The sequence below is a fragment of the Nomascus leucogenys genome, chromosome 1a, assembly GCF_006542625.1.
Source record: "Nomascus leucogenys isolate Asia chromosome 1a, Asia_NLE_v1, whole genome shotgun sequence".
Lineage (NCBI taxonomy): Eukaryota > Metazoa > Chordata > Mammalia > Primates > Hylobatidae > Nomascus > Nomascus leucogenys.
Window position 1 is genome coordinate 81,027,164 of NC_044381.1, and position 22,097 is coordinate 81,049,260.

At 39.2% G+C, this 22,097-nt stretch overlaps 1 protein-coding gene across 2 annotated transcripts in view; it reads left to right on the forward strand.

Annotated features, from left to right (window-relative positions):
* SYNE2 (spectrin repeat containing nuclear envelope protein 2) overlaps window positions 1-22,097 on the forward strand; it is a 376,334-nt gene that overhangs the window by 233,853 nt on the left and 120,384 nt on the right. For both annotated transcript variants that reach the window (XM_030811980.1, XM_030811985.1), the window contains exons 58-64: window positions 3,158-3,343; window positions 5,059-5,181; window positions 6,354-6,536; window positions 8,845-8,976; window positions 13,361-13,558; window positions 14,160-14,234; window positions 16,717-16,827. In XM_030811980.1, coding sequence (XP_030667840.1) covers window positions 3,158-3,343; window positions 5,059-5,181; window positions 6,354-6,536; window positions 8,845-8,976; window positions 13,361-13,558; window positions 14,160-14,234; window positions 16,717-16,827 — 1,008 coding nt within the window. The remainder of the gene's footprint in view (window positions 1-3,157; window positions 3,344-5,058; window positions 5,182-6,353; window positions 6,537-8,844; window positions 8,977-13,360; window positions 13,559-14,159; window positions 14,235-16,716; window positions 16,828-22,097) is intronic.

Genomic DNA, 22,097 nt, shown 5'->3' on the forward strand with positions numbered 1-22,097 from the left:
CACTTGTTTCACTTAACATAATGCCTTTGAGATTCATCCAGGTTGTTACACTTAATGCATAGTTAATTATTTGATTGCCAAGTAGTGTTCCAGTTTTGGAAATAAGTTTGGAAATGAGTAGTTTGTTTATCTACCAGTTAATAGATATTTGGGTTGCTTCCAGTTTTGAGCTATATATTAGCTATTGTTGTGTAACAAATTACTCCATAAGTTAGCAACTTGAAACAACAAACTTATTATCACAGTTTCTGTGGGTCAGGAGTCCACGGGCATGGCTTAGCTGAGCATCTCTGGCTCAAGGTCTCTCATGAGAATGCGGTCAAGGTGTCGACAAAGGCTGCAGGCTCATCTGAAGGCTCGACTTGGCCTGAGGGAGGAGGTGGGATCTGCTTCCAACCTCATTCCCATGGCTGTTGACAGGCCTCAAAAGATCTGCTTCTACTCACAGACACGTGGGCTCCTCCAGGAGTCTGCCTCACACCATGGCAGCTGGCTTCCCTCAGCATAACAATCTCCAGGAGAGTGAGAGAGAGCTCTCAAGACAGAAGCCACATTTTTTTTTTCTTTTAGAGACAGGGTCTTGCTCTGTCACCCAGGCTGGAGTGCAGCGGCACAATGTCGGCTCACTGCAGCCTCCACCTTCTGAGTTCAAATGTTCCTCCCACCTTGGCCTCCCAGGTAGCTGGGACTACAGGCGCACACAACCATGCCTGGCTAATTTTTAAATTTTTGTAAAAAGGTCTCAGTTTGTTGCCCAGGCTGGGCCACAGTCTTTGTAATCTAACCTTGGAAGTGACATCTCATCATTTCTGCCACATTTTATTAGAATTAAATTATTAAGTCTGGCCTGCATTTAAGGAAGCTGATATAAGGGTATGAATACCAGGAGGTAGGGGTCATTCAGGGCTACCTTAGAGGCTGCTACCATAGGCTATTATGAGCAAAGCTGCTGTGAATATTTATATATAAATCTTCGTGTAGACAAATGTTTTCATTTTATTTTAATGAATAAATACCTAAAAGTAGGATCTCTGACTTTTACGATGTGTTTAAATAAATAATAAACTGAGAAATTGTTTTCCAAAATGGCTGTATCATTTTTCATTCCCACCAGCAACATGAGTTCTAATTGCTTCATATTTTCGACAGCACTTAATATTGTCTGCCTTTTAAATTTTAGTCATTTTAGTGACTTGCAGTGGCATTTCATTGTGGTTTAAACTGTTTTTCTCTAATGACTAATAATTTTGAGCATTTATCTATGTCTTTATCGGTCATTTGTACACTTCCTTTGTGAAGTATCTGTTCAATTTTTTTTGCCCATTTAAAAAATTGCATTGTCTTCTTGTGGAGTTGTAAGTTTTTTGTAAAATATTCTGAAAACCATTCTTTTGATATATATGTCATTTACAACTATTTTCTTCAAGTCTGTGGCTTGTCTGTTCATTCTTTTAACACTGTCTTTCAGAGAGCAAATGTTATTAATTTAATGAGGTCCAATGTATCAGTATTTTCTTTTATGGATTATTCTTTTGTGCTGCATTCTAAGAAATCCTTACCTAACCCAGGGTTACAAAGATTTCTTCCTGTGTTTTCTTCCAGTAACTTGATAGTTTTAACTCTTACACTCTTAGGTCTATGATTCATTTCGTGTTAATTGTTGTATAAGGTGTGATTGAAGGATCAAAGTTCTTTTTTTCCATGGTGATATCCAATTGTTTCTGCGTCATTTATTGATAAGAATCACCATTAAATTACTTTGGCACTTTGTTGGAAATCAATTGACCTTATACATGTGCATCTATTTCTGGGCTCTCCCTTCTGTTCAATTAATTTATATGTCTATACTTTCACCAATATGACAGTCTTCATTGCTATAGCTTTACAGTAAGTCTTGAAATCAGGTAGCATCAATTCTACAACTTTGTCCTTCTTTTTCAGATTTGTTTTGGCTAAATCAAGGCCTTTGTATTTCCATATAAATCTTAGAATCTGCTTGTTAATTTCTAAATAAAGGTCTGTGGGAATTTTGAGTGGGATTGCATTAAATTTGTAGATCAATTTGGAAGACAACATCTCAACCATAATGACTATTCAATCCAGGAACATGATATATCTCTTTATTTCTCTAGGGATTTAATTTCTCTCAACAATGTTTTGTGATTTTCAGTATGCAGATCTTTTTTTTTTTTTTTTTTTTGAGATGGTGTCTGGTGTCTCGCTCTGTCACCCAGGCTGGAGTGCAGTGGTGCAATAATGGCTCACTGCAAGCTTCGCCTCCCGGGTTCAAGCGATTCTCCTGCCTCAGCCTCCTGAGTAGCTGGGATTACAGGCATGAGCCACCACACCTTGCTAATTTTTGTATTTTTAGTAGAGACAGGGTTTCGCCATGTTGGCCAGGCTGGTCTCGAACTCCTGACCTCAGGTGATCCACCCGCCTCGGACTCCCAAAGTGCTGGAATTATAGGCGTGAGCCACCGCACCCGGCCCAGTATACATTTCTTACATGTATATTGTTAAATTTATTCCTTAGTATTTTATGGTTTTTGATGCTGTTGTCAATGATAATTGGTAAAAAAAAAAAAAAAAAAAAAAAAAAAAAAGCATTGGTTTTAAGTTTTGTTTTCCTAAAAGTTTTCTCCTATAAGGATTTTGAATAAGATTAATATAAAATTCTGAATAGCCCACTTAGTTTTAGTGACTCGTGACTAAAATTCTAGTTGTGTAAGTGAATGTTCTTTCTCCTATCAGTTATTTTTTATGGAATTACCTGAAGAGTACATTATCAAACTGAATATTTTCATTAGGTGGCTGAGCTATTTTGACATCTTAAATTTGAAAGTTATTACATGTATGAAAGGGCTTATTATGTATAGTAAAAGACACTTCTCTCTCCCCTATTATTAAGGGATTCCAAGGGTTTTAGAAGTGGACGAAGACCAAATATATATGTTTCTTATTATGTTACAGTTATGCGGGTAGATACTCTGAAGTCTTTCACTGTCATTGACAATTGAGGGTGTTCTGTTTTCATTATCGAACTAGAAATGGCTAGTTTAAAATGTCGAGACAACTTTCAATTTTCTCTGATTTAAATTTTAATCAACTTATATCAGGATCTTGATGTCTCTATTTTTCCCATTCTGTGTTTATCTAGATGGCTTTGGAAGATTCAGAACAGAAGCACAATCTTTTACATTCAATCTTTATGGATCTAGAAGACCTGTCAGTAATTTTTGAAACAGATGAATTAACACAATCCATACAAGAGTTAAGTAATCAAGTAACAGCTTTACAACAAAAAATAATGGAAAGCCTTCCGCAGATTCAGCGAATGGCTGATGTAAGTTTGCACTATTCATTTAATCATTCAGGATTAAATTAGAGGCTGGGCAATGGTGGCTCATGCCTATAATTCCAGCACTTTGGGAGGCCAAGGCCGGTGGATCACTTGATGTCAGGAGTTCAAGACGAGCCTGGCCAACATGGTGAAACCCCGTCTCTACTAAAAATACAAAATTTAGCTGGGCATCATGGTGCACACCTGTAATCCCAGCAACTTGGAAGGCTGAGGCAGGAGAATCACTTGAACCTGGGAGGCAGAGGTTGCAGTGAGCCAAGATTGTGCCACTGCACTCCAGCCTGGGTGACAGAGCAGGATTCTGTCAAATAAATAAAAAATAAATTAGAGTTATACTACTAACCAAGCACTATACAACTAATCAATGTGAAGACACATTGATCTGGTAAAATGTCATGTATGTTCTCATTTGTGGAATTATATTTTGCTTTACTTTGCAACCTGTAGTGTAACTATAACAAACTATAGCAAAAACCATCTCCCCATTTTCAATCCAGAAGTGGTCTGTTTTAAAGAGTAAAGAATCCTGATAAAATAAGCTCAGCGTTTTCTCTTTGTCAAAGAGAAATACTACTGATTTTTAAATGCTGGATAGGAAAGAGAGAATTAAAAGAGAGAGTTCTGGCCGGCGCGGTGCCCAGCACGGTGGCTCACACCTGTAATCCTGGCATTTACGGAGGCAGAGGCAGGAGGATAGTGTGAGCACGGGAGTTTGAGACCTGCCTGGGCACTATGGTAAGACCCCCTTCTCCACAAAAAGGAGTTAAAAACAAGTGTAAAACAGGTAGTCCCAAGTCTTTATTTACCAATAGCAAATATTTATTTAGGGGTTGTTATTTGCCAGCCTCTGGATTTTTATTTTGGCTTGAAACATCGGAAGCATTTATTTAAAGATAGAGTCACACAGTAGAGGCAATTACAGTTCTTCATTATTTACCTTTGTTACTCAGTTACATTCCCTACACCACACTCATGTATCTTCAGGGAATAAAGTGTTAAAGTAATTATTTTTGGTTACTGAAGCTCATTTCAAAATTTTTAAATGCTTCTATAATGTTTGATGAAAATTACCCTAAAATACATTGTATAATTCTATATACCTTCTTAAATAGTAGGTGCACAGAATAATGTCCATGTAATTTAACTTTTCCTCATAATTTGAAGATATCACTATAAACAGCTATTGTACATACTTCTTCATTTTCTTATAAAGTTTTGTTGGTCCCTGGCCAGGCACGATGGCTCACACCTGTAATCCCAGGACTTTGGGAGGCCGAGGTGGGTGGATCACCTGCGTTCAGGAGTTGGAGACCAGCCTGGCCAACATGGCGAAACCCCGTATCTACTAAAAATATAAAAATTAACTGGGCATGGTGGCACGTGCCTGTAATCCCAGCTATTCAAGAGGCTGAGGCAGGAGAATTGCTTGAACCTGGGAGGCGGAGGTTGCAGTGGGCAGAGATCGTGACATTGCACTCCAGCCTGGGCAACAAGAGCGAAACTCCGTCTCAGAAAAAAAAAAAAAAGAAAATGGTGAACATTATTTATTTATCTATAGTGCTTCATTAGTTTTTCAGAGGTATAGATGGCAGATATTATTTGGCTAAATAAGAGAATAGAATTAATGCCAATAAACTGTTTTATAGATGACTAATGTACAATATATATTGCATCAGTGTGTTCTTCTGAAATTCTAGGATGTGGTTGCTATTGAATCTGAAGTAAAATCAATGGAAAAAAGAGTTTCAAAAATCAAAACTATCCTATTATCAAAAGAAATATTTGATTTTTCACCTGAAGAACATCTTAAACATGGGCAGGTAAGCATAGATTATTATTTAAAGTATTTTCTTATGATACTTATTATGTCCTTTTCAAAATAGAATATAATATGATTACAAAAAGCATTTAGTCTTACCAGAGTAATAGCAAAATAAGGTTGGGAAATTGATGGGAATAACTATAACTGTATATTTAAATCATAGTTGTAGTACCACCTATGTAAAGATAATTTTCCTATAGGTTATTTTTTCATTTAAATCAAACTTAAGGGCTTGAGCACGTAATTCAGGCTGACACTGGGTTCCAGCCCCAGCTGGACTGCTCACTGGCTGCATGACTTTGAGTAATTAATGGTTTTTGGATTCTCTTTCATATCTGTGCACTGGTACTGAGGTGATTACATTGGCCAATTGTAATGTAAATAGAGCCCCTGCCAGAGGAGCTGGGACATGACTAAACAGCAGGCAAATGTTGATCCCCTGCTCAGCCTAGTGATTGAGAGCATGTGGTTTAGGACCAGGGAGGCCTGGATTCTGTTCCCAGCTCCACCTCTTACAGACTAAGCTTACCTAGATCTTCTAACTTCTATGAACCCAATTTCCTCACCTGTGAAATGGAGGTTAGGGTACTTACCTCTCGAGGGGTTGTGAGGATTAAATGAAATGATATTATATGAAATATGACTTATTACCGTGAGTAATCTCTTCTAATGTATTGGTTACATAAATCCAGATTTCTGTGGATCAGATGTTATTAAAGCAAAATATAATTATACTCCTGGGACTCATGCAGGACAGTTCTGTTCAAGTCAATAAGCACTTTTGAGGGCCTGCTATACGGGAAGCCCTGTGCTAGGTGTAGTTGCTACGAAAGTCAGAGGCAGTACCTGCCCTTACATTGCTCACTGCCTAGTGACAGTATACACAGCAGAACGCCAGTTCTACACAGAAAGCGGAGGGAGAAAAGGAAGAAAAAGTTGTCCAAATGCGTAATTTAGTATTGGTAGGTTACTCTTGCCCCAGTTATTCTTTCCTGAGACTTTCAACTCCCGGATCATGAGTGATACAATAGTTCTTTTCAATCTGAGCTAAGAAATTGTTTTAAAAATGCAAACTATAAAAACTATACCGTATTTTAATTTTGAATAATTAAATTTAACAGTAGCCATTGTCTTTTCATTTCTGTAACGTGCTCCTCTTATATAATTAAGGTCATACTTGAAAATATACGTCCCATGAAGAAAACCATTGCTGAGATAGTGTCTTACCAAGTGGAACTGAGGTTGCCCCAAACAGGAATGAAACCTCTGCCTGTGTTTCAGCGGACAAATCAGCTTTTACAAGATATAAAACTTTTGGAAAATGTGACTCAAGAACAAAATGAGTTATTAAAGGTAAGCAGTTTCTGATGACAGCCAACTTACTGAATGAAAATGTTCACCAAAAGCTGGTTTGGTTTTCACTTCTAATTGAAATTCATTATTATCCTATTATTGTAGGAGGTGGCATTTGATATAAAAGCATATCTTCATGCTCGAACGGAGCTAAGGTTATTTTTCTCAGTTCTTATCCTTTAAGACATTAAAGCATAGTTATGGTCTATTTAATTTCATTCCACAGTTGTTAAAGACCTACATGGGCAAAATGCTGTGGGAAGAGAGTCAAACCTGAACAAGGCATTTGCAGCCTCTGAGGCCAACAGATCTGTAAAGTAATCATCACCGTAGTAATCTGTGTGTTCATCTCAGTCACTCTCCTATTGATTTTCTCATTACCAAACATGTGATGTAGGTAGCATAGGCACTTTATCATTTTTATTTTTACAGATAAGGAAATTGGCATCAGGGTTAAGTGACCTGCTGAAAGACCACAGAGTTAACTTGTGTAGAGGTTAATTTATGTACACATGGAACAAGAATTTGAGTTTCTAAACTCCTGGTGTCATTTCTGTATATTGAGAGCTGATATTTTTCATCTTCTCCCCAGAGGGGTTTTGTGTCGTGGTGGTGGTAGTGGTGGTGGTTGGGTTTTGTTAAATCACTACTCTCCATCAGGAATCATCATTAGTTAGGAATAATCTTTAGTTTGTATTCCTGGATCAACAATCACTCCCACAAGAACAGAAAGTTGCAGAAAGTCTGCACAGACTTCCAACCTCTCCGTCAACCTCCTGCGTGCTGCCTTTCCTGATTAGATGGGTCACTGTAAGGGTTATTTTTCGTTTTTCATGACTGCCTTCTGGTTGTAAGAAGAAAAATGACTATATGTTATTCCCTCTTAAATTTCATGCACATTTTGGTGGCCACTCTGTTCTCCTAAGGTTTGAGGAGACTGTACTCTCTGGTTTGAGTCTTAACTCAGTTTCTCTGGTCTGGCCACTGGTCAACTGATGTCATTCTGTAACACCCACAGAGAGAAAAAAGATCTAGCACTCAATGTACTATCTTGTAATAATATAAAGAGAAAAATATATAAAATTTGATCAATTATTTTCATCCTTTTGTGCTTTATTAGTCTCCTGGTCAGAAAAAGAAAGCCACAGTCCTAACTATACTTTCAAGTGGCTTCTTCACAGATGAAAGGGGTGAAATAGAAGAGGAAGTTCTATTTTGCACCAAGTTAGGTATCAAACTGTGCTGCTCAAATTTTCCATCTCATTGTGCTGGTGGCAATCAGATGTTCCCTCATATATTTCAAAGCTAAGGAAGACAATGGTGATGACAATCATTAGAATATGGTACATTTCCTTTGATTTCTACTTTAGATATTGTAAGTACCCTCGTTGTAGAAAATAAGACAAATTACTTTTGTGGGGAGTAACGGGATGTAGTTCATTATTGAGGGCTGGGGAACAGATGTGCATAGTGAACATAGTTATTCATTTCCAGCCTACAGCTAAAATTATGGTTAAATATTAAAGAAAATACAAGGAAGAATTCCGTGTTGGCTAGAAACTTGGTAGTTTTAAAAGGCGTTTTGCTTCATTATGTAGCATACCAAAGAGTATCTAGTTTTTCTTTTGAAGTCTGTTTCTTTGTTTTTCATCATACTTAATCATATTATTTAGTCCACAGATAGGTCTGAGCTTTGCTGCTCCCCTAACACGAGATGCCAGGTATTGTTCTGGTTAGTTTTACCTTATTCTGCAAATTCAGACTGTTCTTGAACCCTCAGCCTCTTACTCGTAAAACACACATCACTGATCCCAAGGGATACCAGGTGAAGATGAGCCTGGACCGGGAAAACCCATCATCACGGACCTCACATGCTCTGTTCAGTCTGAATCGTTATGTCACCTTTCTATGCGGAAAGCCCCCCTCCCCCCAACCATGGAATATGTATTAAAATGGTGTATGTGACTTGTCAGTAACTTCTCAAAAGTTAGCAACTTTATGTTAACGTGCCATAAAATGCTTTCCAGAATAAACCCACTGGACCGGAAATACTTAAGAGCACAGGTGTGTCCAGTGAGACTTGTACTTTAAGCACTGCCCAAGGTGCCCTGGCATCTAGTAGAGCGAGATCAGGTGTCAGCTTTGCAAACATTCTTCTCTCTGTTTAGGCTACCACGTCCTGTTGAAGTCTCAATGGGTGCATATTTGCTCTGACTGATTAAAACTTCTATGGGGCTAGACAATGAAAATAGTCCATTAATCTGCTTAGATTATGACAAAGATTCTTTTTTGTGGGGGTTTTTTATAGGTAGTCATAAAACAGACCAATGAATGTGATGAAGAAATAGAAAATTTGAAACAGATCTTAAATAATTATTCAGCTCAGTTCTCCCTTGAACATATGTCACCAGAACAAGCTGCCAAGCTGCCACAACTACAGGTATGTTTTTTTCATTCGTAAAGGTATGTTTCATTTGTCCATCAGTCCATTTATTTAATACTTACTAAGCCTTTGGTGTCTAGGAGTCTTACTAGTGGTGCAGTGTAAGTTCCTGTTTCTCTGTAACAATTGAAGGTATTTCCGTGTGTGTTTACTTTCCATCCCTATTTCATAAAATAGATGATTATATAATTATCATTACTAAAAAGTGATAAAATTATAGCCCCTCATGTTTGATCAAGAGAAGCCTTATCTGTTTGTAGCCTGGGCAGTCCTAACCCCAGAAACTCAGCCAGGGCTGCCACATCTCCTTCTTTAATGGAGGGCTTAAGTGCCCATGACCTCAGCTTGAAGCATTTTGATCTGAATTTGCTCTGGTACCAAAGAACCTGATATAACACACAGGATATTTGGACAACCTGACTTTCTGGGATAGAGTCAGGCAGTGTAGGCAGGCTGGGCTTCAGCAGTGAAGACCCTGAATACTATTGTAATGAAGAATTCCATATTCTAAGCAGTATTGCCATACTGACATATTGCCATATGTCAGAATTAACAGTGTCCTGTGGGCCGGGCGCGGTGGCTCACGCCTGTAATCCCAGCACTTTGGGAGGCCGAGGTGGGCAGATCACAAGGTCAGGAGATCGAGACCATCCTGGCTAACACGGTGAAACCCTGTCTCTGCTAAAAATACAAAAAATTAGCCTGTAGTCCCAGCTACTCGGGAGGCTGAGGCAGGAGAATGGCGTGAACCTGGGAGGCGGAGCTTGCAGTAAGCCGAGATCGCTCCAGCCTGGGCGACTGAGTGAGACTCCATCTCAAAAAAAAAAAAACAAAAAAAAAACAGTGTCCTGTGGATTCAGTTACAGTGGTTTGCATGTTAACCATCTATTGCTAGGTTTTTTCGGTCTTTGTTTTTGAAGTAGCATTTCTGTAAAAAACAACAACAACAAAAAAACCTGATTGTATGCTAGGGGTAATAGAGAGCTGCTTTTTTTCTTGCCATCAAATTGATGCAGGCAAGCAATTAATATGGTACTCAAAGGAAGATTACACTACTCGCCAGCTGTGAGACCTGGGGCAAGTGATTTGACATCTACAGTGAAGTACAGGAGAGTGCAAGGTGACACAGCTGTTAAATGGTGGATCAATAATTCCCCCTCAGTAATGAAGACTCAATATTGTAAAAATATTAGATTTCCCCTTATGCTAAAAAATCAAGGACCCCAAAGAGCTTCTGTTTATATGAATTATATCCATTGATAACTAAATTAAAACTCAGAAATGAACAATAATAAACCCACCACATATTAATAGGAATAACTATTTTTATTATTATTATCTTTTTTTTAGAGATGAGGTCTCACTGTGTTACCCAGGCTGTAGTAGAAATAACACTTTTTTAAAGTAGTTATATTTTCTAAAACAAATAGAAGAGTGACATTGTTTTATGTATTTGTAATCTCTTTAATATCTGGCTTAATATTAGGTCAGTGCAAAAGTAATTCCAGTTTTTGCCATTGAAAGTAATGACAAAAACCGCGATTACTTTTGCACCCACCTAATGGACAGATTGTTGTGTTTCTGCATTTGATCTGCTGAGGCATGTAATTTTGTTTTAAGTATGCGAAGACAATCCAGCCTCTCAAAGACATGCACTTGGAAGATAGAGGAATATTTTAATAGTCCTTTTGAATAATTGTGGATATTTTTCTTTGAAACTATACTAAAACCCGACAAGTGCAAATTATGTATTAATTGTAAAATGGAATCTAAACCCATGTCAATGAACTTTATACATTCTTACATTAAAATTTACATTAAAATGTACTTCGAATGGATCTTCTAACAATGCATGATTTTATAACATCACGCTCGATCCCTTGGAAAATCCTGATTAACTGAGTTAGGCAGATCTTCCAAATGTTGACACATTTCAAGAGTCAATATTTCTTTAAATCATAGTTGTTAATATTAACACCTATCTCTTCAGAAAAAATCTTTTAGTATTTAAGGAAAGCAATATAGTTTATCAGCTGGCTTTTTTTCAAGTAAAAATAGTGTTCTGTGAATAAAAAGGATAGTTCAGCTTACAACTCAAACAGTAGCATAAGTGCTTTTTCTCAACCATTGGCCCTTGGTATGCAGCAGAAGTGCCATATGCATACTTTCCATTTTTTCACAAAGAATACTAAAAATACATACTGCTGTGGTTTGAATGTTTTTATCCTCCCAAAAAATGTTGCCTCCCCTCCCCCCAACATTTTTATTCATGTTGAAACTTAATCACCAACACTGCAGTATTGGGAGGTGTGGCCTTTGGGAGGTGATTGAGTCATGAGGGCTCCTCCCTCATGAATGGGATTAGGTGCCCTCAGAAAAGGGCTTGAAGGAGGGAGTTCACCCATTTTTGCCCTTCTGCTTTGTGCCATGTGAGAACACGACAAGTCTCCCTTCAGGAAGATAGAGTGTTCAGTGCGCCATCTTGGAAACAGAGAACAGCCCTCACCAGACACCAAACCTACCAATACTTTGATCCTGGACTTCTTAGTATCCAGAACTGAGAAATAAATTTCTGTTCTTTATAAATTACCCAGTCACAGATATTCTGTTATGGCAGCACAAATAAACTAAGACACGTGTTTTTATCAAGGACATTCTTAAGGAAAATGGAATTTTTTTTACTATAAATACATCAAAGTGAAGAACCCAGTAACAACGAATAGACTTGGTGTTCCTGCCTTGATTCATATAAGGTGCCAGTAGTTTTACCCACCATTGCTTTCATGCCATCAGTGCAAATGTCAGCATGGTGTAAAAGGCAAATAACATTTTAGTATTATGAAAATGGTCTGAACCTCATGGACTGTGGCCAGGGGTCTGCAGATGCTGCTTTGAGAGCAGCTGCTCCATGTAGGACTGTGCCTGTACTCTGTTTCTGTTATTGTAGTGGCTGTAGTGTCCCTCTTGTCGGGAGGCAGTGTACCTCTGAAGTTTAGTGTTTATTGAAAGTGGAACACAAAATGCAGCCAACTCAGATTTAAGTCAAACAATTGTTTTTTTCCCAAAAGCAAATCACAGAAATTTTGACTTCAGACAGAATAGGGGTATTGGCACAGGAATGTGTGCAGTGGAGCCAGGAGAAAGCCCAGGCCTGTGCTCTGCTGTGTGCTAGTTGCAGCTTTGGGCAAATCACCTTCTTTCTCTGGCCTTTAGAACTCTCTCTTGCAGGTGGAGACAGATTACGTTTCTCTGTTCTATAAGAAAATTAATGCTTCTATGACTATCTGTAGGATGGGTGGATGGATGAACCGACAGCAAGAAAGGAAGAAATAAGGAGGAAAGAATAGGGGTCTAAGGAATATATTAGGAACAAATTTCAAACACATGAAGGTTTTCTGAAAAGGAGCAGGCTGCTTCTGATGCAGCACTAACTTCAGGAGCTCAGGCAAGTTGAATGACATCTCTCAGAGGTGCTAGAGAGGAGGATGTTAGTGTATTTGTCACCTGCTATTTCTTCCAAAGCTAAGAATCTATAATCCTGTAATCATCTCAGACATACAGTGGGCATCTGCATATCTGCCATGAATAAGAAATTTGATTTGCACATATCAATAGTATAAATGTTAAAAGTAACATCACGAAACTTGGGATCATCTGTCCATCATTCCCATAAGAAAATATACTACATGGTACCTTTATTTGTTTATCTATTCCTATTTAGTAGGAAGATTTTACTGTAGAAAAAGTAAATGATTGAGCAGGATAGACTCTGCTAAAAAAAAAACGTAAATGAATTTAGTAATACCAAAGAAGTTCAAAGATGATAATAAAAGAATGAGATTTCTGTCTTCATTTTCTCTCAGTGGTTCCCAAATGTTAGTCTGCTTAAGAATTTCCTGGAGAGACATGGGAACATGTCTCCTGGGGACATGCATTTTTAATATGCTTTGGGACACAATGGGAAGTCTGCATAAGGCACTTGTGTGGTGTTGGTTAGTGTGCAGACTCCTGGGCTCTGCCCCGTGGATCCTGGTTCTCTCAGTCCTGTAGCTAGCCACTAGAGCAGTAGCTCCCAACCCTGGCTGCACACCACAGTCATCTGTGGAGCATGTTACAAGTTTACATGCTTTGGAATCAGAGATTCTGATTCACAAGGTCTCTGGTAAGGCTGAGGCATCCTATAGCTTATAAACCCTACACAGGACCTTTGGAAATAAATCCAGGATGGAAAGGAGCTATACTGTACCAGAGACTAGCCTCTGGCTTTGTAAACCAAACAGCAGAGAAAAATCTTCAGCCCTTGTACCAAAGGAAGCAGGCTGCTCTGGGCCTGCAGAGGCCTCAGACTTCTCAAACCTATGCAAACACTCTTTCTACACAGGGAGAAATCAAACGTATGGAAAAACAGATTCTGAGTTTGAACCAGAGAAAAGAAGACCTGTTGGTGGACTTGAAGGCCACCATACTAAACCTTCACCAGCATTTGAAGCAAGAACAAGAAGAAGTAGAAAGAGATAGGCTGCCAGCTGTAACATCAGAGGAAGGTGGAGTGGCAGAGAGGGATGCTTCTGAGTGGAAGGTGGGTATGACTTTAGGTTAATGCTGGCCCCGCACTCCACAAGAGCATTAATGGGTAGTGTTTTCCACCTGAACGACCTGTGGCATCTATGTCTATGGCCTGTAGTAAAGGAATTTTTAAAAGTGGAAATACTCAACCTGAGGTTGTTTACTAGTGAATATAAATCCTCAGGGTGTGCCTTTTCTGGACTCCACCCAGAATTCTTAACGCCTGAGTTACTTTAGGACATGCTTATAAAATTTCACAGGCAGGTGGATCGAGCCTCCCTTTGAAGTATCTTCGTACAGAAAAGTCAGCCCTTTGCAGACTCAAGAAGGGCCCAGTGCCTAAGTCTTCCCTGCATTCATATCAATGAATCACATTCTTTAATTGTTTGATGAAGGGCCACAGGGGGCCATGAAAATGACAAGACCTAAGGTTTGACTGACTCGGGATATCTGGCTGGAGGAGCTGAACGGACCAGGAGACAGGCTTCTTGTGGGGGTGGGCATCTTGGATAAAGTGAGTAAAAAATTAGCTACATAAAAATGCAGCTGGACTGGGATCTTGGTGATGCTGACTGGCAAGCAGACTGCAGGTATTCTTGTGCTGTGCCTTTCAGTTGAACAGAAGAGGCTCCATGTCTTACCTGGCAGCAGTCGAGGAAGAGGTGGAAGAAAGTTCCGTGAAGAGCGAAGTAAGGGAAATGATTTTCTTGTTAAAGTTTGTTAGAACCAGACCTCTAAAAGAAGTCAATGAAAAGATCTTAAAGTGAATGGAAACCTAAGAATTTTTAAAATTAATGTTGATATTTTAAAAGTGTGATTGAAGTAGTTCTCTTACGTTATTAATGTTTAAGTGTATGGAAACCTACTTCACCGTGTAAGAGTGAGATGAATGTAATTCAGACGCTCTCGTTGGCATACGGGAGAAGGCAAAGAAGTTCTCTGTAGTACCCTAATTTCTGAGGACTTTCTCTGAAGTTTTGAGAGCATGCTGTTTGGCACTCCTGGTCTCATTTTTAGAACTGTATTTTTCCACATTTCAATTACTCTTTTGGTCTAAAACAGTATTTCCAATGACATGAAGAGTTGTGTTAGCAACTAATACTAAGAATTTGTACTACTTGATTATAACTGGTTGAGACATTTTCAGTTGTCTTTTCTGACATCAGTTTCCATTTCATACTTGAAAAAATAAGTTGCAGTGGGTCTTATGACAAAAGGAAGAAAATTGAAGCAACTTACAGTTTTTGTGATTTACATGTAACCACCAGACACTTTTTGGGCTCATTTTATAGATGGTTAAATAGCTCCACTCTCACACAAAACAGACCTCTTGTCCTAGAGTGTGTCGCTAGGACATGGTGGAACTGTGACAAGGAAGAGTACAACTTTACTGTGCTCTGTGACCGTCAGACAACTTTGCAATCTGATTATACCCCTTCACGGCAGAGAGAACTATGAGAATAATGGAGGGACCAGGGGCCAAAAAGAGTGACTTCAGTACAATGTTAATTTGAGACATGTATTTGCTTCTGAGCTGATGTTTATAGTGTTGTTTGTCTTTGACAGCAACAAAGAAGTATATGTTCATCAAGCTGTGATTTTTTAAAAAAAATTGACAAGTAAAACTTGTTTGCATTCAAAAAATTTGCCGGGTGTGGTGGCAGGTGCCTGTAATCCCAGCTACTCGGGAGGCTGAGGCAGGAGAATCGCTTGAACCCAGGAGGCAGAGGTTGCAGTGAGCCGAATCACGCCGTTGCATTCCAGCCTGGGTGACAAGAGCAAAACTCCATCTCAAAAAAAAAAATTATATATATTTATGATTGTTTTGATATAGTGTATGTATATATGCATTGTGGAATGGCTAAATTGAGCTAATTAACATACACATTACCTCACATACCATTTTTTTTTGTAATGAGAACACTTAAAATCTACTCTCTTCATGATTTCAAACATATATTAACTATAGTCACCATGATATACAAAAGATCCTTTGAACTTACTCCTCCTGTGCCCTTTTTTTTAATTCCCTTTGACAAACATTTTTGTAATCCCTGGTCGCTGGTAACCATTGTTTTACTCTCTGCTTCTATTAGTTTTTTTTTTTTTTGCATTCCACATAGAAGGGAGATGATGTGGTATGTGTCCTTCTGTGCCTGGATTATTTCACTTAACAGAAGATCCTCTAAATTTACCCATGCTGTTGCAAATGACAGAATTTCCTCATTTTTAAAGGCCAAATAGTATTTCACAATGTATATATAACCACATTTTCTTTATCCATTCATTTGTTGGGGGACACTTAGGTTAATTCCGTATCTTGGCTGTTGTGAACAGTGCTGCGTTGAACATAGGAGTGCAGACATCTCTTTGACATACTGAGTTTTTTTCCTTTGGATATGTACTCAGTAGTGGGATTGCTGGTTCTATTTTTAATTTTTTGAGGAACCTCGATACTGTACCAATTTACATTCCCACCGACGGTATTCAGGGGTTCTATTTTCTCCACATCCTCATGACCACTTGTTATTTTTTATCTTTTTGATAGAAGCCATTCTAACAGGTGTAAAGTAGTATCTCACTGTGGTTTTAATTTGCGTTTCCCTGGTGATTAGTGATGTTGAACATTTTTTCTTATACTCATGTGGCTGTAATTTTAAAGATAGCATTTTAATTTTTCTAACTTTTATGTATTCTTAAATATTTATTTAGAGACAGGATCTCACTTTGTTGCCCAGGCTAGAGTGCAGTGGTTCCCACTGCAACCTCCAACTCCTGGCCTCAAGTGATGCTCCCACTTCAGCCCTTCAAAGTGCTGGGATTACGGGTGTGAGTCACAGTGCCTGGCCTCAAAGATACCATTTAAGGTTACATTTACCAAAGCAGATTAAATTCCTAAAAGCACCGTTTAAAAGATTTCCGTTGTGTGATGTGAGCCGAGCCCCTACTTTTAAAAGTATTTTCTAGGCTTTAGGAAGAGCAGCCACATTTGTAAACACGATATAGTTAGCAAAAAATACAGATAAAAAAATGGGGGAGGGCTGCAATAAAGGGCCGTGGTTACACTGCCTGATAAGTTGAGTCTGGTATAAAAGAGGTGAGTGAGTAGGGCGCCAGTTATGACAGTAAGGGAAGCTCTTCCCTTTGCTAACCAATCGTTTACTGTGATAGATTGGAGATGAGAAGGCAGAGCCATATCCTCAGTCTTGGTCTTCACTTTGGAAGCATGACAAGGACATGGAGGAAGACAGAGCTTCCTCATCCTCTGGAACAATTATTCAGGTAATGTGGTGCATATCAACCACGCTTAGGGGTTACGAGGGCCTGGTGGGGAGCAGGGATCTCTTTCTGCATGCCTTTCTTTCCCCACACCCTCGAGACGGACTCTTGCTCTGTCGCCCAGGCTGGAGTGCAGTGGCATGATCTCAGCTCACTGCAACCTCCGCCTGCTAGGTTCAAGCAATTCTCCTGCTTCAGCCTCCCAAGTAGCTAGGATTACAGGCACATGTCACCACACCCAGCTAATTTTTGTATTTTTAGTAGAAACGGGGTTTTGCCATGTTGCCCGACTTTCTATGTTAACTTTGCTTCCTCTCTTCCCTCTTTCCTTTGTTTGGTTTTCAGTCAGCACTGCCTAAACCTTTAAAATGCCCATTTGTAGCTCAGACAAGGAATAAAAATAAGGATAGTAAAGAACTATCTTGTTTAAAGGAATGCTTAGGGAGGGAAACTGCATGGGCTGAATTTTTTTTTTTTTTTTTTTTTTTTTAGCTGACAACCATTGTATATATTTATGGTATACAACATGTTTTGAAATGTGTATACATTGGAAATGGCTGTATCAAGCTAATTAACATATGCATTACCTCACATATTTGTCATCTTTTCAGTAATTAGAACACCTAAAATCTAGTCACTTAGCAACTTTTAAGTATACAATACATTATTATTAACTATAATTGCTATGTTATACATAGATTCTCTTGAACTTATTCCTGCTGTTCAACTGAAGTTTTGTGTCCTTTGACCAACATCTCCCCAGGCCCTCTCTCAGCCCCCAACAGCCCTGGTAACCACCATCCTATTCTCTGCTTCTGTGCAGTCCATATTTTTTAGATTACACATGTAAGTGAGATCATACAGTATTTATCATTCTGTGCCTGGCTTATTTCATTTAACATAATGTCTTCCCGTTCATCCATATTGTCACAAATGACAGAATCTCCTTCTTTTTGAAGGCTGGCTAGTACTCCGTTGTGTATATATGCCACATGTTCTTTCTCCATTCATCAGTTGATGGACACTTAGGTCGCTTCTCTATCTTGGCTACCGTGAATCTTTGAAAGCTTCTCACACTACCTTTGCACAAATGCAAAGACAGCCTTAATGGGCACCTGCTTGGTTCTATTTCTATTGTGTACTCAATAACAGGAGAGTACTTTTTTTGAGGAAAACTCCACGTATGTGAAAATCCAAACTGACCAAACAGATACCTCAAAGGAAAAGCTAAAAGCTTCACTGCACTGTTTTACCAAAGCATTTAAATTAACATGCCACTGTTTTGGGAATATTGAGTGGAGGGTCTCTCCATAATCTTTTTTTTTTTGTGGAACAAAGTAGTATGTAAGATAAATTAGATGCGTTAAGTCTTTTTTGCTCCTTATGACATTCTAAATATCTTCCAATCTCTCAAATGCCCTCACTTTAGAAAATCATCGTAAGCCTATGTGAAAACTACGTTCTTCCTTTGCTCCCAGAAGATCTCTGCATCCTCGTGATCCATACACCTCTCGCTACTGCCTCCTGTCCAGGGCTGACCCCTCCGCCTACTCTCAGGCCAACTCTTTCCTTAATCATTGGCACCATTCTCTGCCTGTACCTACCTTGTCAGTCTCTGCCTCTGGCTAGGTTCCTTCCTTCTCTACCTCAGTACTCAGGCTTCCCCTCCCTAACATGTTCTCTTCCTTGTGGCCCCACTACTTCAAACAGAGAGATAGTTCCAGAACCAGCCTGCATCTTCAGTGGCTCCACAGAAGGCTTTGGTCCCTGGGATGCCCTTTCTCCATGCCTGTCTGTAGACTTCCTTCCCATCCACAAAGACCCATCTCAACTTCCCCTGTTCCAAGAAACCTCCTGTCATCCTGCAAGGGAAATTGCTGTCTCTTTCCCTGTTCTCCAGTAGGATTCTGAACCTCACTTATGACTTAGCACATTTTTATGAATACACCTGATACGATTTCATGAGTAGACAGAAGCTTATCGTTTATATCCTATACTCAGCTCAGTATGGTACTTTAATGAACTGAATTTCTGGATCCTGCTTCCCATGTCAATTACTACACTTCCTCTTTCATTTGCTACTGAAAGTCTTTCCTTGGTGCTGGACTCCCTAGGTCCCTTTTGTAACCTTGTTTCAGCCTCTGGCTATGCTTAAACTGCCATTGACTTCTGGAGTACAAATTCAATACCCTTTTATTAGTCCTAATCCTTATTGACCTCTCTGGGACTGACCACCTCTTCCTTCTTTAACTACGGTGTTCCTTTAACTTTCTTAATTCTGTTCTTCCCTGTCCCTTCTACCTCTAGTCCCTCCTCCGTCTCCTTTTCTTGCCCCTCTTTCTCTTTGGTCTGTGATGGTAGGCATTCCCCCCAATGTTCTGTCCTCTTCCTTCTCCCTGTTTTCTCTTTTTTTTTTTTTTTTTTTGAGACAGAGTCTCCATCTGTCGCCCAGGCTGGAGTGCAGTGGTGCGATCTCAGCTCACTGCAACCTCAGCCTCCTGGTTCAAGCGATTCTCCTGCTTCAGCCTCCCGAGCAGCTGGGATTACAGGTGCCCGCCACCATGCCTGGCTATTTTTTTTATTTTTAGTAGAGACAGAGTTTTGCCATGTTGGCCAGGCTGGTCTTGAACTCCTGACCTCAGATGATCCACCCGCCTTGGCCTCCCAAAGTGCTGGGATTACAGATGTAAGCCACTGCGCCCGGCCTCTCTCTTTTCTTTCAGGGCAATTTTATTTCCTCTGAGAGCTTGTGGTCACCTCTATGCCAGTGATTACCAAACTAAATCTCTAATCTTGGCTTTTCCCTTAAATCTATAAATCTATTCCACATTTCTATCCTCCTGATAGACTTTTTTGGGATGGAGTTTCTCCAACTGAAACCCATTTTACTACCTTTCCTTCAAAGCTTGCTCCTCTTACTAATTTCTCAGTGTCTGCTGATGGTGCCACTGTTTTCTCAGAGATAAACTTTGGAGTTCTATTAGGTGCCTCATTTCTCTCACCTTTCACATCGTGTCAGTGGCCAATGATGTCCATTCACTACGTACAACCTCTCCTCCCGTTATTTTTGCCATCGTCTAATTTCAAGCAATTCTTATTACTTCCCTGGACTTTTGGAGTAGTCCTCTAATTGGTTTGCAATCTCCAATTGTTTTTCCTAATACATCTTATGAAATACTGATGACTTTTCCTAAAACCAATCATGCTAAACCTCAGCCTAAAATTCTTCATGGAGTTTGATTATCTACTGAAGAAAATGCAAACTTAGCCTGGCATTCCAGATTTTCCTGATCCCTGCCTACCTTTCTGATTTTATCTAATCTCTACCTTTAATTCTTGGTTTATACCTTTCTGATAACAGTCACTGTTTTCAGTAGAAGAAGCTGAAAATATACTAACATTTTGTTAGGAAATGCTAAATGCCTTGTATATGTCACTTAATTGCAAGCATAGGTGAGATAGTTTTTATTCCCATTTTAAAGGTGAAGTAACTGAGGTTCAGAGAGTTCAGGTTAATTTGTCCAAGATCACACAACTTGCAAGTAGAGCAATCAAGGTTGGTTGATTATAATATCCACATGCTTTCTGCCACATTGCGTTAATTCTTTGTGTACATGTCATTTTCCCGTTGCTTAACTTTGGTTAACCTTAAGAGAAGGATTGCTGAATCAAAGTATATATCCATTTAAGATGTGACACACATTTTCAAACTGCCTTCTAGAAAGGTTATACCAAGCTAGGTGCAGTGTCTCATGCCTGTAATCCTAGCACTTTGGGAGGCTGAGGTGGGCAGATAGCTTGAGCTCAGGAGTTCAAGACCAGCCTGGGCAACATAGTGAAACCCTGTCTCTGTAAAAAATACAAAATTAGCCGGGCATGGTGGTACATGCCTATAGTCCCAGAGACTGAGGTGGGAAGATCACTTGAGCCTGGGAGATGAAGGTTGCAGTGAGCTAAGATTGCGCCACCGCACCACAGCCTGGGTGACAGAGTGAGGCCCTGTCTCAAAAAAAAAAAAAAAAAAAAAAAGAAAGAAAGAAAGAAAAAGAAAGGCTATACCAATAATATTTCTCCTAGGTATACATGGAATTGCATTTCCAGGCCCCCCCCGCCCCAACCACATGTTGATTTTTGATATTGTCAGTCTTAGCCAAACTTAGCCAGTGGTTTAAATTAATTTATGTTCTAAGAATGTTGAATATCTCTTTAGATGCCTATTGGCTTTTGTAACTCTTCTTTTGCGACTTGCTTGTTCCTACCATTTGACTGTTTTTCTATGTAGGGGTTGATGTTTTCCTTATTATTTATAGAGTAATTAATATATTAAGAATATTGGCCAGGCACAGTGGCTCACGCCTGTAATCCCAGCACTTTGGGAGGCTGAGGCGGGTGGATCACGAGGTCAGGAGATCAAGACCATCCTGGCTAAAACGGCGAAACCCCATCTCTACTAAAAATACAAAAAATTAGCTGGGCGTGGTGGCGGGTGCCTGTAGTACCAGCTACTCGGGAGGCTGAGGCAGGAGAATGGTGTGAACCCTGGAGGCGGAGCTTGCAGTGAGCCGAGATTGTGCCACTGCCCTCCAGCCTGGGCGACAGAGCGAGACTCCGTCTCAAAAAAAAAAAGAATATTAACACTATGTGTAATAGTTATCCCAGTTTGTCATTTCTCTTTAACTTAGATTATGGTATCTTTTGTGGTGCATATTATTTTATTTTTTTATGTAGTCAATACTATTTTCCTTTCTTGTCATGCTTCCCCACACCTAGAATTTTTATGGTATAACTTTGAGAATACAATGAGAATTTATTGTTGGGATAATACAAGGATTCTAGTTATATTTTTCATAACTAGAATTTATTGTTAGGAGTAATACAAGAATTCTACTTATATTTTTCATGAAATGCCTTGGTAGTTGTTCCTAAATGGAATAAATTCACCTTTTCCCCACTCTTTGAAATGTGGCCTTTATCATATAATTAATTAATTAATTAATTATTTCAGTAGAGACAGGGTCTTACCGTGTTGTTCAGGCTGGTCTCAAACTCTTGAGCACAAGCAATTCTTCTGCCTTGGTCTTCCAAAGTGCTGGGATTATAGGTGTGAGACGTCACACCTGGCCATGTAATTTACATTTTCATAAGGACATACTTTTAAAGAATACTTCAACAAGACAAAGCATGCTTCTGGAAAAATCTACTTAAGTACCTAATTCTCTAGATTCTTTATGTGCTCATTAAGAAGAGAAGTTTGGAGAATGTAAGTCTTTCAA